Genomic DNA, 15,454 nt, shown 5'->3' on the forward strand with positions numbered 1-15,454 from the left:
TCCGAACAGTCAGAAGTTACAGTCACAAGATGGCGCCTTGAGACAAGAGCAACATCGGTAAAAGGTGAAGACACTAGAAGGGGAGACTATGACAAGGGTAAGGGGCTTACATTTTAGTGCAACTCTGAAGTGGGCTTTACACGCTACGATATCATTAAGGTATTATCGTTGGGGTCACGGTGTTAGTGACGCACATCTGGCGCCGTTAGCGACATCGCAGCGTGTGACACCTTTTAGCGACCTTAAACGATCGCAAAAGTGGTCAAAATCGTTGCCCATGGAGAGATCGTCCTGAAACAAAATTTGATTAGCGATGTTGTTCATCGTTTCTGCAGCAGCATATATCGCTATGTGTGACACTGCAGGAACGAGGAACATCTCCTTACCTGCGGCCGCCGGCAATGCGGAAGGAAGGAGGTGGGCGGGATGTTATGTCCCGCCCATCTCCGCCCCTCCGCTTCTATTGGCCGGCCGCTTAGTGACGCCGCAGTGACGTTGCTGTGACGCCACATGAACCTCCCCCTTGAAGGAGGGATTGTTCGTCGGTCACAGCGACGTCGCTGCACAGGTATGTGCGTGTGACGCTGCCATAGTGATAATGTTCACTACGGCAGCGATCACACAATATCGCACACACGACGGGGGCGGGTGCTATCGCACTTGACATCGCTAGCAATTGCTAGCGATATCGTAGCGTGTAACGCCCGCTTGACCCTGAAAAAAAAACGCTCGAGCGGTGTTTCAGAAAAAATAGTAACCTTGTATTTTTCACGCCGGTCACTGGGGCTTTTTAGACTCATACTTCGTCCTTTCACAAAGTCTTTTCAGTTGTTTCATTATCATCAGAGTCAAGATTACAATGACACAAAGACAAAGACCTGATAAATAAAAAGATCATTTTCTTCTGATATTCCCTTTACATGGGTTATCAGGCAACATAAAAAACCCTCTCCATATCATTTTTAAACATGATTTAGCATCTTCACTTGTATCCGTTATCAAAAAGTTGTATCCTTCATTGGCTAACATCCTGTAACTCTTATTATCTAAGTGCTGAAGTTGAACAATTCCCAGCCTGTCCACATGTGTGACCATCACGCTCTTCTAAAAAGGCCTTGATCTCCTTGCCCCCCTCCCATTGATCCCTGGGACATCAATATCTTGTGTCCACAAGGGGCTACAAAATCAATCTCACTCTGTTAAAGCACCTTGATGTCTTCTGTAGGGTTGAGCGCGGTTCGTGGTTCGAGGTTCTCCAGTTCTAGGCTCGAGTGATTTTGGGGGCTGTTCGAGATCGAACTAGAACTCGAGCTTTTTGCAAAAGCTCGATAGTTCTAGATACGTTCGAGAACGGTTCTAGCAGCAAAAAGCAGGGCTTTTTACAGCTACAGTGTGCAGGAGCCATCGCTGGCAGCCTGCCAGAAGCTGGTAACCAAGATAAACATCGGGTATCCAAGCAAAGCGCTTTGGTTAGTAACCCGATGTTTATCTTAGTTACGTGCAGGAAGCCCACACTTCCCCGCTCAGCTCGCTCCGCCCCCTCCTGCCCGCGGCATGTACACATACATACACCCACACACACACACACACACACACACATGGTCCCGCTCGGCTTACCTGCGGTGATGAAGTCCCACCATCCCGACCTCAGCGCTGTCACTGTCCTCCATGGCCGCCGCTTGTCACATCACCTCTCGCTTCCGACCCGAGACTGACTAGCGGTGACGTCACGGGCCTCTCGCGATGCTTGGCTGTGAAGGCGCTGGTCATTGAACTCAGTGACAGGGGCTGTCAGCAGTGCAGGAGATCAGCGCAGGTAATGTACCTCACTGACAGCAGCACTTGTCATCCCCTGCAGTGACCTGGGCTGACCCATTGATGTTAGCTCAGGTCACTGCACTGCTCTCCCAGCCAATGGGGAACATCCTGCTCTTCATTGACTGGGACAGTGTGAATCGTCATGGCAACCCCTTGGATTACAGCAGACCTGGATTTGTTTTTCATTCTAATAAATTGGTTAAAGAGGGAATGTTTTGGGGAGTGTTTTTTCAAATAAAAATGTGTTTGTCGTCTATTTTTTTTATTACTGACTGGGTTGGTGATGTCGGGTATCTGATAGACGCCTGACCTCACCAACCCCAGGGCTTGATGCCAGGTGACATTATACATCTGGTATTAACCCCATATATTACCCCGTTTGCCACCGCACCAGGGCGCGGGATGAGCTGGGGCGAAGCACCAGGATTGGCGCATCTAATGGATGCGCCACTTCTGGGGTGGCTGCGGCCTGCTATTTTTAGGCTGGGGAGAGTCCAATAACCATGGACCTCCCTAGTCTGAGAATATCAGGCCCCAGCTGTCTGCTTTACCTTGGCTGGTGATCCAATTTTGGGGGACCCCTACGTGTTTTTTTTTTTTAATTATTTATTTAATTTAAAATAACAGCGTGGGGTGCCCTCAGTTTTGGATTACCAGCCAAGGTGAGGTTGCCAGCTGTGGTCTGCAGGCTGCAGCCGTCTGCTTTACCCTAGCTGGCTACAAAACTAGGGGGAACCCTACGTCATTTTTTTTCATTTTTTTGGCTAAATACAAAGCTAAGCACCCCTTAGTGCCACATGAAAGGCACCAAAGGGTGCTCCACTTTTTCTCCACTTTTTCTCCACTTTTTCTCCACTTTTTCTCCACTTTCTCTCCACTTTTTCTCCACTTTTTCTCCATTTTTTTCTCCATTTTTTATCCATTTTTTTCTCCACTTTTTCTCCACTTTTTCTCCATTTTTTCTCCACTTTTTCTCCACTTTTTCTCCACTTTTTCTCCACTTTTTCTCCACTTTTTTTCTCCACTTTTTCTCCACTTTTTCTCCACTTTTTCTCCATTTTTTTCTCCATTTTTTCTCCACTTTTTCTCCACTTTTTCTCCACTTTTTCTCCATTTTTTCTCCACTTTTTCTCCACTTTTTCTCCATTTTTTCTCTCCACTTTTTCTCCACTTTTTATCCATTTTTTTCTCCACTTTTTCTCCATTTTTTCTCCACTTTTTCTCCACTTTTTCTCCATTTTTTTCTCCACTTTTTCTCCACTTTTTCTCCACTTTTTATCCATTTTTTTCTCCACTTTTTCTCCACTTTTTCTCCACTTCTTCTCCACTTTTTCTCCATTTTTTCTCCACTTTTTCTCCACTTTTTCTCCGTTCTTTTTCTATGGTCGGTCTACCCATTAGCTCTGCCATGCATACTGTAGCTCTACACCTACTGCACATGTTACTTTATGATTGACATCTCTTTCGTACCAGAGCTGTCTAAGCCTACTCTGACCCCATATTTGTCATTACTATATTGTCCTTGTACTGTATTATGACATTTGTATCATGTGTTTCATTTCTTGCTGTGTTGCAATTTTTTTTGCTGCATCCCAATTGTACCTCTACATTGTTCGAGTTTATGTTATTGTTCTCTCACTCTTATGTGATACTGATTATTGTCATTTTTCATGATTACATGCAGATAAGTCCAATATGACGAAGGCTCAGGCCGAAACGTCATTTGTAACTTGTTTTGGACAAAAACATATATGCTTATGAAAATTTTTTTTTTCTTAATACGGACCAATAAAGAGTGATTTTGCATTACTATCCGTTGTGACTTACTGACTTAGTCTGGGAGATTTAGAGTGCCGAGGTTACTTACTAATTTTATCTATTATTACCTCTGAGCACCTATATACCAGTGAGCAGAGCTTCCTCTACAGTAGTTCTCCTGATTAGGCATGCCCTTACCTCATGAGCAGGGCATTGCAGCTTTGGTAGCAACCATTACGACATGGACTCTGCTGCTGTGGACCCGAGAAGAGTGAGTGCAGATTCATTGCACCCACACTCCTCACATGAAGGGTCCACACTCCTAGAAAATGGGGGATACGTTCCCTGAGTGTCTCCCCCCCATATTCTAGACGGTCCAGAGTCGTCGTGGGACCCCTTTATTTTTTTTCTTACAATAAATTGGTGAAAGAGGAAATGTTTTGGGGACTGTTTTTTCAAATAAATTTCTTTTGTCGATTTTTTTTTTTTTGTTAGTACTGACAGTTTATGATGTTGGGTATCTAATAGACGCCATGACATCACAAACTGCTGGGCTTGATCTCAGGTGACTTTACAGCTAGTATCAACCCGATTTATTAGCCCGTTTGCCACTGCACCAGGGCACGGGATGAGCTGGGGTGAAGCGCCAGGATTGGCGCATCTAGTGGATGCGCCACGTCTGGGGTACCTGCGGCCTGCTATTTTTAGGCTGTGAAGGCCCAATAACTATGGACCTTCCCACCCTGAAATTCATGAAATAATAAAAAAAGGGTTTCCCTTTATTTTTGGTTCCCAGCCGGGTACAAATAGGCAACTGGGGGTTGGGGGCAGCCGTACCTGCCTGCTGTACCTGGCTAGCATACAAAAATATGGCGAAGCCCACATAATTTTTTCAGGGGGCAAAAAACTTCTGCATACAGTCCTGGATGGAGTATGCTGAGCCTTGTAGTTCTGCAGCTGCTGTCTATCTGTATGGAGAAGAGCAGACAGCAGCTGCAGAACTACAAGGCTCAGCATACTCCATCCAGGACTGTATGCAGAATTTTTTTGCCCACCAAAAAAATGACGTGGGCTTCGCCATATTTTTAAAGGCTAGCCAGGTACAGCAGGCAGCCACGGGCTGCCTCCAACCCCCAGTTGCCTATTTGTACCCGGCTGGGAACCAAAAATATAGGGAAGCCCGTTTTTTTTAATTATTTCACTTATTTCATGAAATAATTAAAAAACAAATGACGTGGGCTTCGCCCCATTTTTGTGTCCAGCTGGGTACAACTAGGCAGCTGAGGATTGGAATCCGCAGCACAGGTAAGCCCGAGGTTTCTGGGCGCCTCTGCTGCGGATTTCAGTCTGCAGCCGTCCCAGAAAATGGCGCTCTCATAGAAGCGCCATCATCTGGCGCTGTATCCAACTCTTCCAACAGCCCTGGAGCCGGGTGGCTTGTTGGGTAATCATGAGTTAATACTGGCTTTGTTTTACTAGCCAGTATTAAGCCAGAGATTCTTAATGTCAGGCACGTTTGACCCGGCCATTAAGAATCTCCAATAAAGGGTTAAAAAAAACACCACACAGAGAAAAAATACTTTAATAGAAATAAATACACAGACACATTAGAGACTCCATCTTTATTACCCCCTGTCAGCCCTCCACGATCCTGCTCTTCTGTCTTCTTTCTTTCTAGTGTAGTAGTAGTGACGATTGTAGTGAGGAAGGATGAGGTTCACCAGCTCATCACTTGGGGCTGGGGAACCTCATCCTCACTACAATCCTCACTACAATCGGGAAGCAGCGTGCAGCCTTCACTCCGTGAGTGATCAGTGCTGGCTATTAGCGGTAACAGCGGTAACGCTGACAGACGCGTTACCATAGCAATGGTGCTCTCGGAGCCGCGGTTAGCGGTGACGTCACCGCTAACTGCGTTGCTATGGCAACGGTGATCTCCGTTAATGACCGGCTGTGTCAGCCGGTCCCTAACGGAACGGGGAGTCGACCGTGTGCTAGAGCATGTCGCCGGTACACGGCGATACACATATGTGCACCGTGTACCGGAAAGATGCACTCGCAGGTCCTACATGACGCGTCATAGTCATGTGACCAGTCTGTAGTCAATGAGATAATAGCCACGTGACTGGTCACATGGCTATTTTGACGTCACGATAGGTCCTGCATCTCTGCTGGCAGTGCAGGTCACCGGGAGGATTAAGCGATCATCGGATGGAATAGCGGCAGGAGACAGAGTGCAGAAGGGATCGCGGGGACCGGTAAGTGTTATGGCAATGTTTATTAACTGTTTGTGTACATTTATAATGCATTTTTATGTGTTTGTGATTGCCTCCCATTATAGCCTATTGGTTCGAGTTCGGTTCGTCGAACGTTCGACGAACCGAACTCGAACGGGACCCCCGTTCGGCGAACCGACCTCGAGCCGAACCGCGACCGGTTCGCTCATCTCTAGTCTTCTGATCAATGACGAGCCAACAGAGTCAGGAATCAGGATGGACGAGGCACATTTCAGACACACTGTACGGAGCAGCTCAGGTCCTCTTTACTATTAGATAAAGTATTACAAAATATGTCATGACATTGGCTCATAGGGGAGAACATAGATAAAACTATGACTCAATGCTCTAAGTCTTCTGAGGACAGGGCTCTCCCTTAGATTGAGTAATGGGAATGCGGATACCCACAGTGCAGGAAAAGAATGGGGACCATAAATAAAACTTGTACCTTCTAATAAAATGGATAGACATGATACTGATCTGGAAATGATGAAAATATCGAAACAAACTTTTGTAAACATCACGATTTCGTCAGTCTGGAGTAAGAGCCCCATGTGCAGAAATCCCGACACTAACAACTTGTCTGCTATTAGTGAGGTTATTAGTGGCCGTCAGAGGAAGGTTCTGCTGCACTGAATGAACTTAGGCAAATCATCAAGATCCTCTGCTGGCAACTCTTGTGTAATCACCAACGAATGACGTTCTATATGTGATCAGTGGGAGACAAGTCCAGAGACACTGCAGGCATGGGAGACAAGTCTGGAGACACTGACCATGTATGTCCCAGTTGTGCTTGATGGGAGGCAAGTCCTAAGACACTGCAGACCATGGAAGCCTGTTTAGGCAAATCATCAAGATCTTCTGCTGTCAGCTCTTGACTAATTAATTACCAAACAATGACATCCAAGGTGTGCTTGATGAGAGCCAAGTCTGGAGATGCTGCAGATCATGGTAGCAGGTTTAGCCCAGACAGGCTGGTATTGCATTGGAAAATGGCTCCTGGAACACTTTGGATAAATGGTTATACTGTTGATTTCATATTTGCTCTCTTAAGTATTGCAAGGGAAATGGAACAACACACATGAAGCCCAAGGCATGAAACTCTGTCTGCACAAACCACCAAAGGTATTTGCGTCACTTCTACCTACGAGAAAGACATCCAGCTCCAGGTGCTCTATTGACCTCTCTCAAAGGCTCTCATGGTGCAGATCATAAGGGCAACAGAGGGTGTTATGAAGGTGTTATGAAGGTCTATCCTCTTCAGCGATGAACCTCTCTTTTGTCTCAGATGTTATGATAGCAAGAGATTGTTCTGGAGACCACATGGGTAATGTCATGAGGGGTACAGAAGTTTCTCACACTACTGTGACCAGCCTGCATGGTCTAAATATGCTCCCATGGCTTGTAGTGTCTCCATCGAGTACACACGAGACATCGTTGGTCAGAAATTGCACAGGGAGATACCAGCAGAGGATCTTGATGATTTTCCCAAGTGCATCCAGCGGCAGAGCATTCCTCAGATGACCCTTAACAACCTAACTGATAGCAGCCAATGCCCTAAGTGCGGAGATTTCTGCACGTGGTGCTCATACTGGATACCAAATAAATTGAGATGATTGGAAAATTATGTTTCCTTTTTTCATAATTTGAAGATAATTAACATGTCTATCCACCCTGTAAGTGTCATCCACTGTCAATAACTATTGGGACCACCCATTGTCCTCCTAAGCTTGTTCTGTAGCATGTTTGTTGGATTGGATACAGATTGGATTACATTTTCAAGGTGAAGGGTTCCCTCTAGACTTGTTTTGAGCTTTTTAATGACTGTTTCTTTCCCTTTCATTCTAGACTCTGGAAAAGAGAACTCTCTGACCAGTCTCTTAGTGACAAACAGTTAAATCCTTTTCTTAGTCGACCAGACTCTTGGAACCAACAAGTCCCCTCTATAACATTCCATGACTGGAGTCTTAAGATGCTGTCCTCAGACGTGCTACCGAATGAGTCTCCAAATGAGAGGGCCAGGAAGTTGCTCATGCAGCCCATCACCAGACAGCTACTGTTTGGCTCCAATGATGTTTCGAAAAAAGTTATAACAGACGATTCCAGCCTTAACAGAGGAATCAGTGACCAAAGATGGCTGTCAATATGGCCTACTAATGAAGAGATGGAAAAACGAAGCATCGTGGTGGCAGATGACGTTGCCTTCCAGGAGAGGAGTAAAATGCTGACTGCAATGCAAAGACAGAAATGGCTAAATTCATACATGCATAAACTTCTAGTGTTCAATTCCACTTAACAGTTACCAATGGTGAACCTCATATTATGTGTCTTCTATGTTCCCGTCAATAAATAGTAAAACTAATTTTTGTTTTTGGGCAAGTGTGTGCAATACTCCTCCTCTCACCTTCTCCTCCCGCTTTAGCTATCCATTCAGAAACAAGTTCCTTGACATAGCTTCTTGTCTCTTCATATCGTTAACTCCTCTTTGGCCACCCTCCTTACCATTGCCAATCTCGCACATACTCCATAGAGCACCTAAATGTTGTTATTTCAAAATAATGCCATAACTATTTTACCCACAGATTAATGCTACATGGATGATGCCCTTAAAAGTGCCAAATATTGTAGCTAGACCCCTAAAAATAATTGTGCCACTGTAACGTTGCAGCCGATGTTAGGGCAACAAGTGTGATTAGTAGACCCACTGACCACAGGGGGGACTTGGGCTTAACATTTAGTGGGAGAGAATTAACTAAGCGCCTACCAAGAGGTGGGAAGCAGGTACCATTCGCGGAGCAGTGACTGGGACTGTGTCAGCTGACCCCCAGAATAAATGATGGACTCAGGTATAGACAGGTACAGGCGGGATGACTGAGGCAGGCTGCTACAGACAGGAACGGTGGGTACAGCAGGGACAGACAGGTATGGGAAGGCAGGCACAGGTGATGGACACAGGGGTAAGAGTACCTGACAAGTAGCTATCAGACTGAGACAGTGACTAACTAGGAGAGTTGCACAGGCACCTCCCCTAATGGGAGGATGCCTTAAATACACAGTAGCTCTGAGCCATAGGCATTTCCTGGAAATACCACGCGAGCCCTTTATGAGAAGGGCTAGTGCGCGTGCGCGCCCTAAGCACACTCCCAGGAGACATGGGCTGTGTGCACAGGCCCTAGGAGGAGGGGAAGGAGGCAGCGACAAATGTGGATGCGGGGGGAGAGGTATGCGACTCGGCTGGGGCAGGTCAGTGTCCCCGCAAGAATTCCAGCAGTACAACCAAACAGATAGGGCTCCATGTTGTGCCCTGTACAGTAGTGCTGCTCAAAGAAAATTGCACATGTGATAAAAATTCCATGCTTTGTACACCACACAGTAAGTGGCACTACAAAGTAACAGCGACCTTCTCAATCCACCGGAACAGTAAAAGTGAATCATTAGGGCTTCAAATGTTCAAATTGCCATTGTTGTAATGGTGATGCCCACTAGTGATGAGCGAGTATGCTTGTCACTACTCGGTACTCGCACGAGTATCACTGTACTCGGGCTACTCGGCGGGGACCGAGTAATTTCGCGATACTCGTGCTGTACTCGTGGTCTTCATCCCTGCATGTTGGCGCTCTTTTGAGAGCCAGCCCTCATGCAGGGATTGGCTGGCAGACCACTGCAATGCCACAGCCCTGTTAGTTGTGGAATTGCAGTGATTGGCCGGCCCGCACAGCGTGACCGAGCCTTTATACCAGCGGGCGCGCTGTGCTCTGCACACAGCCATCTCGTATTCCCTGCTTTCCCCGCCCACAGGCGCCTATGATTGGTTGCAGTGAGACACGCCCCCACGCTGAGTGACAGGTGTCTCACTGCACCCAATCACAGCAGCGTATACTGTGCAGTGACGTTTTTTTGAGCAGCGGAATCCTTAGGATTTCACTGCGCATGCTCTCTCTGGATCCCTGGACCCGTAACCAAGATAAATATCGGGTAACCAAGGAAAGTGCTTTACCCGATATTTACCCTGGCCACGTGTGCAGGGAGCCCGACACTTCCCTGCTCGGCTCCGCCCCCTTCCGCACTTCACTCCGCATGTGTATATATATATATATATATATATATATATATAGTCCGGCGTTGTATGGCTTGTCTCACCCTCCCCACCGCTTGTACCCTCATGTTTCCCCTGCAATAAAGACGGAGTGATATGGTGATCATCTGGAGTGCGACTTTCTTTCTCCTTTGGATATATATATATATATATATATATATATACACACGCACACACACACTCACCTGTCCTCAGCGCCATGGCCCCGCTCGGCTCCACCCACTCCGCACTCCTCCCCCCGCACAGATTCTCGGCGGCCGAGCGATCAGCTGATCACCTGGCGCTGGGAGCGATCAGCTGATCACCCGGCGCTGGGAGCGATCAGCTGATCACCCGGCGGCCGGCTTCTGGGAGCGATCAGCACAGCAACTGAGGTGAGTATCGCGATCAGCTGCTGTCAGTCAGGTAACCCACGGCCACCGCTGGATCCAGTGGTGGCCGCGGATAACCTTAGTGACAGCTCAGCTGATCGCGCTACTCACCTCAGTTGCTGTGTGAAGCTGACAGGAGCGGCGGTGTATTCTGCAGCTCCTGGCACCTCCATGCAGCAGAGCTGGATGCGACGCTGGAGGTCCATGGATTACACCGGACATGGAGGGCTTTTTGGGGCTTATTAAATTGGTTACGAGGAAATTGGTTTATGTTTTTTATTTCTAATAAAGGATTTTTTCGTGTGTGTGTGTTTATTTACTGTAATTTACAGATTAATCATGGAAGGAATCTCGGGGATACGCCTGACATGATTAATCTAGGACTTATTGGCAGCTATGGGCTGCCAATAACTCCTTATTACCCCGATTTGCCAACGCACCAGGGCAAATCGGGAAGAGCCGGGTACAGTCCCAGAACTGTCGCATCTAATGTATGCGGCAATTCTGGGCAGCTGCTGACTGATATTGTTAGGCTGGGGGGCTCCCCATAACGTGGAGCTCCCCATCCTGAGAATACCAGCCTTCAGCCGTCTGGCTTTATCTGGCTGGTATTAAAATTGGGGGGACCGCACGCCGTTTTTTAAAATTATTTAATTATTTATTTCACTGCACAGTATACACACACACACTGGCTGCTGTGATTGGGTGCAGTGAGACACCTGTTACTCAGCGTGGGGGCGTGTCTCACTGCAACCAATCATAGGCGCCGAAAAGCAGGAAAGCAGGGAATACGAGATTGATTAATTTTCAAAAGAGGAAAAGCCGCCGGAGTTTAGTGAACAGCTGTGCAGCGCCGCGGCAGTGATCGGGGAACGGTGAGTATGAGAGAGGGGGGGAATGACCGACAGACTGTGAGAGGGGGACAGACAAGACAGAGAGAGAACGACAGACCGACAGAGAGACCGACCGACGAACTGAGGGAGATAGAATGAAAAAAAAAAAAATGACCGACATCGCTAGTAAAAAGCACAAAACGTGCGTTTTGGACATCGGAGTGCCACACAATGTTTTTACGTAAAATCTTTCATGTAATAATCTCAAAAAGTAACATACACCAGCTCTATCTCACTATTGGGTATGTGCCCTTAACATTTCCGCCATGAAAATTCATTTTGGTGTCATTTTGGAAGGTTTTCTGGCGAGTCCGTAAAAATGGCGTAAAACTCGGACAAAATTGTTCACAGCTGTGACTTTTGAGTGATAAATGCTTCAAGGGGTCTTCCCCATGCTGTTGCCATGTCATTTGAGCACTCTTCTGAAACTTTTGTGACATTTTTAGGGTTTCTACATGCTGCCGGGGGTCATTTCAGAAAAATACTCGGGTCTCCCATAGGATAACATTGGGCTCGGTGCTCGGGCCGAGTACACGAGTATCTTGGGATGCTTGGCCCGAGCCTCGAGCACCCGAGCTTTTTGATACTCGCTCATCACTAATGCCCACCCCTGTGCCCCCTTCAAAGTAAAAATATTCATTTCCTACCCCAACAGTGTAATATTGCCCCATTTATGCCCCATTAAAATTTAAGCATTACAACTACATGCGTGCTCTCTAAAAAGTAATAATGTGGTCGCAGTTGGACCAGGAGACACAAGATCCTTTCGTGATAATCTCCTGCTGATAAGACACTAATTGTATTAAAACAAAAACACAGCCCAATAAGTTACATAATGCCAGATTCAGGGTCTCAGCTCCTACAATATGATGTTCTCAGATTACGTATCAAAAACCAACTGAAGATTCCGTTTGACCAACCTGTCACAAGGAGGTTTTTGCAGGCATGGCCAACTGTCATGGTGGCATCAGGATCTGTGGAGCCTGCCTGCTATCTTCTCTGATGTCTGTGATCAGTGCACGTAGACTCGGGCTTTGACCACAGACTTGTGGTTCATAGGCAGGCTCACAAGAGTTAAAGGAGTTGTCCGACCATAAACTTCAATTTTTATTTTTTAAACTAATCTGTGCTGTATTGTCATCTAAAACACCCCTATATTTTTTTTTTTTGTTTATAACTTTTGTTCCTCTGGAATTATATCACTTTATTCTCTTCAGACAGTTTATTTACCAGCAGCTCAAGCAAGCTTGACTTTTTCCTGTCCTTGTTTGCCAAACCTCACAGTCAGAGCTGGCACCGCCTGGCCTCACTATCCAGCCCCGCCCTCTGCACACTCACTGGCTGCCAGCATTCTGCCCCAGCACTGACCTCTCATCATTCCAGCATTGGAAATAGCAGAGCACAGATCCTGCTTCTCTAAATTGTGACAACACAATCACCTCACTTCACATCCACAATGGTGACAGATAGAGTTGTCACATGTTCTTCTTTATAGATACTGAGAAATGAGATATGAGAAACTAGCTATGCCTCACAGAAAGAAATGAGGAAATTTACCTTGCCTCAGAGCAGTCCCCAAAGGAGTAGATAGCCCCCGACATATAAAGATTATGATAATGTAGGAAAACACAATTCTCAGATAGGAAAAATAGATTTAGAAAAGGCAAGGCCCAACTAACTTGATACAAAGAAAAGCAAACTGATTGTGGTCAGTACAAAAATACCAATCTCCTGATAGTAAAAATGGCCCTGGAGGTCGAACGACCTTACCCCCACTATATCAGGTACTCTTGTAAATAATGGAAGAACAAAATACAAAAAAAACCCCACAAAAATACAAGAGTGCAAATAATCAAGTTAACTATATGGGAGAGAAAAGGCGCAATAGGGTCTTACCTGATATATTGGGCAAAATCATAAAGAAGTAATGCACTCACCTGATCGGGTTGTGCCAGTCACAACTCCATTAACAGCAAAAGTGAGCGCCCAAGCGGTCCAGCAGCAGCCCTGTTACACAAGTGGAACATCAAAGGAAAAAACTGGAGAAAACAGGTTTTATGCCGCGCTTGAAGCGCGCGTGCTACAGGCAGTTCCCACGCTTCTGAACTCATCTGACCTCCTTGTGAGGATACTGCTTCTTTCCATGTGCAGCGCGCTTGCGCGCTGCCTTTTTTCCCACGGCTTGAACTCACTTCACCTTCCATGGCAAGAAAATCTTCTCTATCTTCACGCATGCGCACAATACTATTTTTTGATTTCTTCTTTTTTGATCTTTTAGATCCATCTAGTAATGTCCGAAATACACACTTTATCACCCTTTTTGTAAATGCTTCTTTGTCTTATCAAGATCCTACGATTAAAATAATTAAAATAATAATAAGAATAATGATATTAATAAATGGAGATCATAATAATTTAGCCTGCAGGTACACACGCTGTCACCATATACAGTGCATGTCTTTTCAGTCATGGTAATGACTGTGAAGCAGCTAGTGATTTTCACAGTTCCTTTTTGGGTTTATATTAATATATGTCTAGCTTCCTTGCATTTTTATATGTATATGTATGTGCATAGATTCATATGTATATGAATATTTTCATTGTTTTCATTATTTTTATTAGCTATTTTTGGCACTTTTTGACAGTCCTTTGATGCTATTTTAGATTTATATGTAATATTTGTTTCTTTCAGTGTGACTATGATGAGGCTCAACTCCATGTGGCTATGAGTCATCGCTCTGCAGCACATGGTGAGCTGACGTCATGGGCAGGGATTTCCTCTCTTTGTCTTCCCTCCCCTTTTCATTGCTTCTTAAAAGGACTCTTCCTTGGCCTCTGTAAAGTTCTTTTCCCTGAAGAAGGAGACAGTTGGGGTCTCCAAAACGCGTAGGAATGAAACAATAAAAGAATCATCTGTTCTGACATCAATGTCTGTGGTCTTCAAGCGCGGCATAAAACCTGTTTTCTCCAGTTTTTTCCTTTAATAATCAAGTTAAACAGTGAGAAACTCCCTTATCCTGCAGGAGAGCTAGCAAAGGGGGAACCCCCATACTCACACACAAGAAAAACCAAACTCCATCTGCAAGAAAACAGATACAAAACAAGGCAAAGAAAAACAAATGCCCTAAGGTGTAAATCAGGAAGCAAGGAAAAAACTGACAACTTATCTGCAGAAGTCTTTCTCAGGGAAACAGGGAAGGACAGAACTCCAAGCCAGGAACAGAGACTGAGGAAAATACCATAATAACTGGCACCAGCAAGGCAAAAAGGGATCTCCTATATAGACTAGACTTGTCTGCAATAGGACTTCCCTAATTCCCAATTAACGCCGACACCTGTCTGAGTCACAGGCTCAGACTCAGCTCCACTACCATTCCTGGCCACCAGAGGGAGCTCCAAAACAGCACCCACACAGACGACATTCACAACAGCTGAGTTTAGCTATGTCACATTACAAACCCTTCTATCACTTTTCCTGCTTTCAAAACACTGTTATCTGTGCTGTACAGCCCCTCAGATGTTAGATAAGATAGTGTTATGGTAGTGGAAGGGAAGAGTGACAGTTGGTGGGAAAGAGAACGGGAAGGAAGGCTCAAGAGGGGACCAGTGAATAATAGGGTTCAAGTTTGAGAAGACGTGGTTTCGGTGCTAGGGCCAGTTAGAGAACTCTGTGGTAACCTTGAGAGATCCAGAGCCTACGGCTCACTTTGACTGGCTTAGAGAGTCATCTGGCTAGAGAGCTGTCAGGGCTAAGAATCGGACAAAGGTGAACGGAAAAAGGGGGAAGAATGCTCAGACCCTAATGAGCTTGACTTTAGATTAGATGTTAGATGAGATAGTGTTATAGTAGTAGAAGGGAGAAGTGACAGTTGGCGGGAAAGAGAAGCGAAGGCTCAAGAGGGGACAAGTGAAGAATAGGGTTCAAGTACGAGGAGATGTGGTATCAGTGATAGGACGTGAGGTGACATTGAGAGGTCCGGAGCCTACAACTCACTCCGGCAGGCTTATAGAGTCATCCGGCTAGAGAGCCGTTGGGTGGGTCCCAGAATTGGACAAAGGTGAATGGACAAAGGGGGAAGGAGACACATACGCTGAGGAGCTTGAGGACTAGATCCAAGATAGCGGAGGACAGGTCGAGCGGCAGTACCCCACACAAAGAGGAAAGAAGGAAAGGAAGGCCTTGTCTGTCATAACGTTGTGAAGAATAAAAGTGAACGATTCTGGTTGGCTAAGGGAACTCTG

At 45.9% G+C, this 15,454-nt stretch overlaps 1 protein-coding gene across 2 annotated transcripts in view; it reads left to right on the forward strand.

The window, feature by feature from the left end:
* PTH2 (parathyroid hormone 2) overlaps positions 1-8,188 on the forward strand; it is a 32,121-nt gene extending 23,933 nt beyond the window's left edge. For both annotated transcript variants that reach the window (XM_075328041.1, XM_075328043.1), the window contains one exon: positions 7,701-8,188. In XM_075328041.1, the coding sequence (XP_075184156.1) occupies positions 7,701-8,148 (448 nt within the window). In that variant the 3' untranslated portion in view covers positions 8,149-8,188. The remainder of the gene's footprint in view (positions 1-7,700) is intronic.
* The last annotated feature ends 7,266 nt before the right edge of the window (positions 8,189-15,454 follow it).

The sequence above is a fragment of the Anomaloglossus baeobatrachus genome, chromosome 11 (genome assembly GCF_048569485.1).
Source record: "Anomaloglossus baeobatrachus isolate aAnoBae1 chromosome 11, aAnoBae1.hap1, whole genome shotgun sequence".
Classification (NCBI taxonomy): Eukaryota; Metazoa; Chordata; class Amphibia; order Anura; family Aromobatidae; genus Anomaloglossus; species Anomaloglossus baeobatrachus.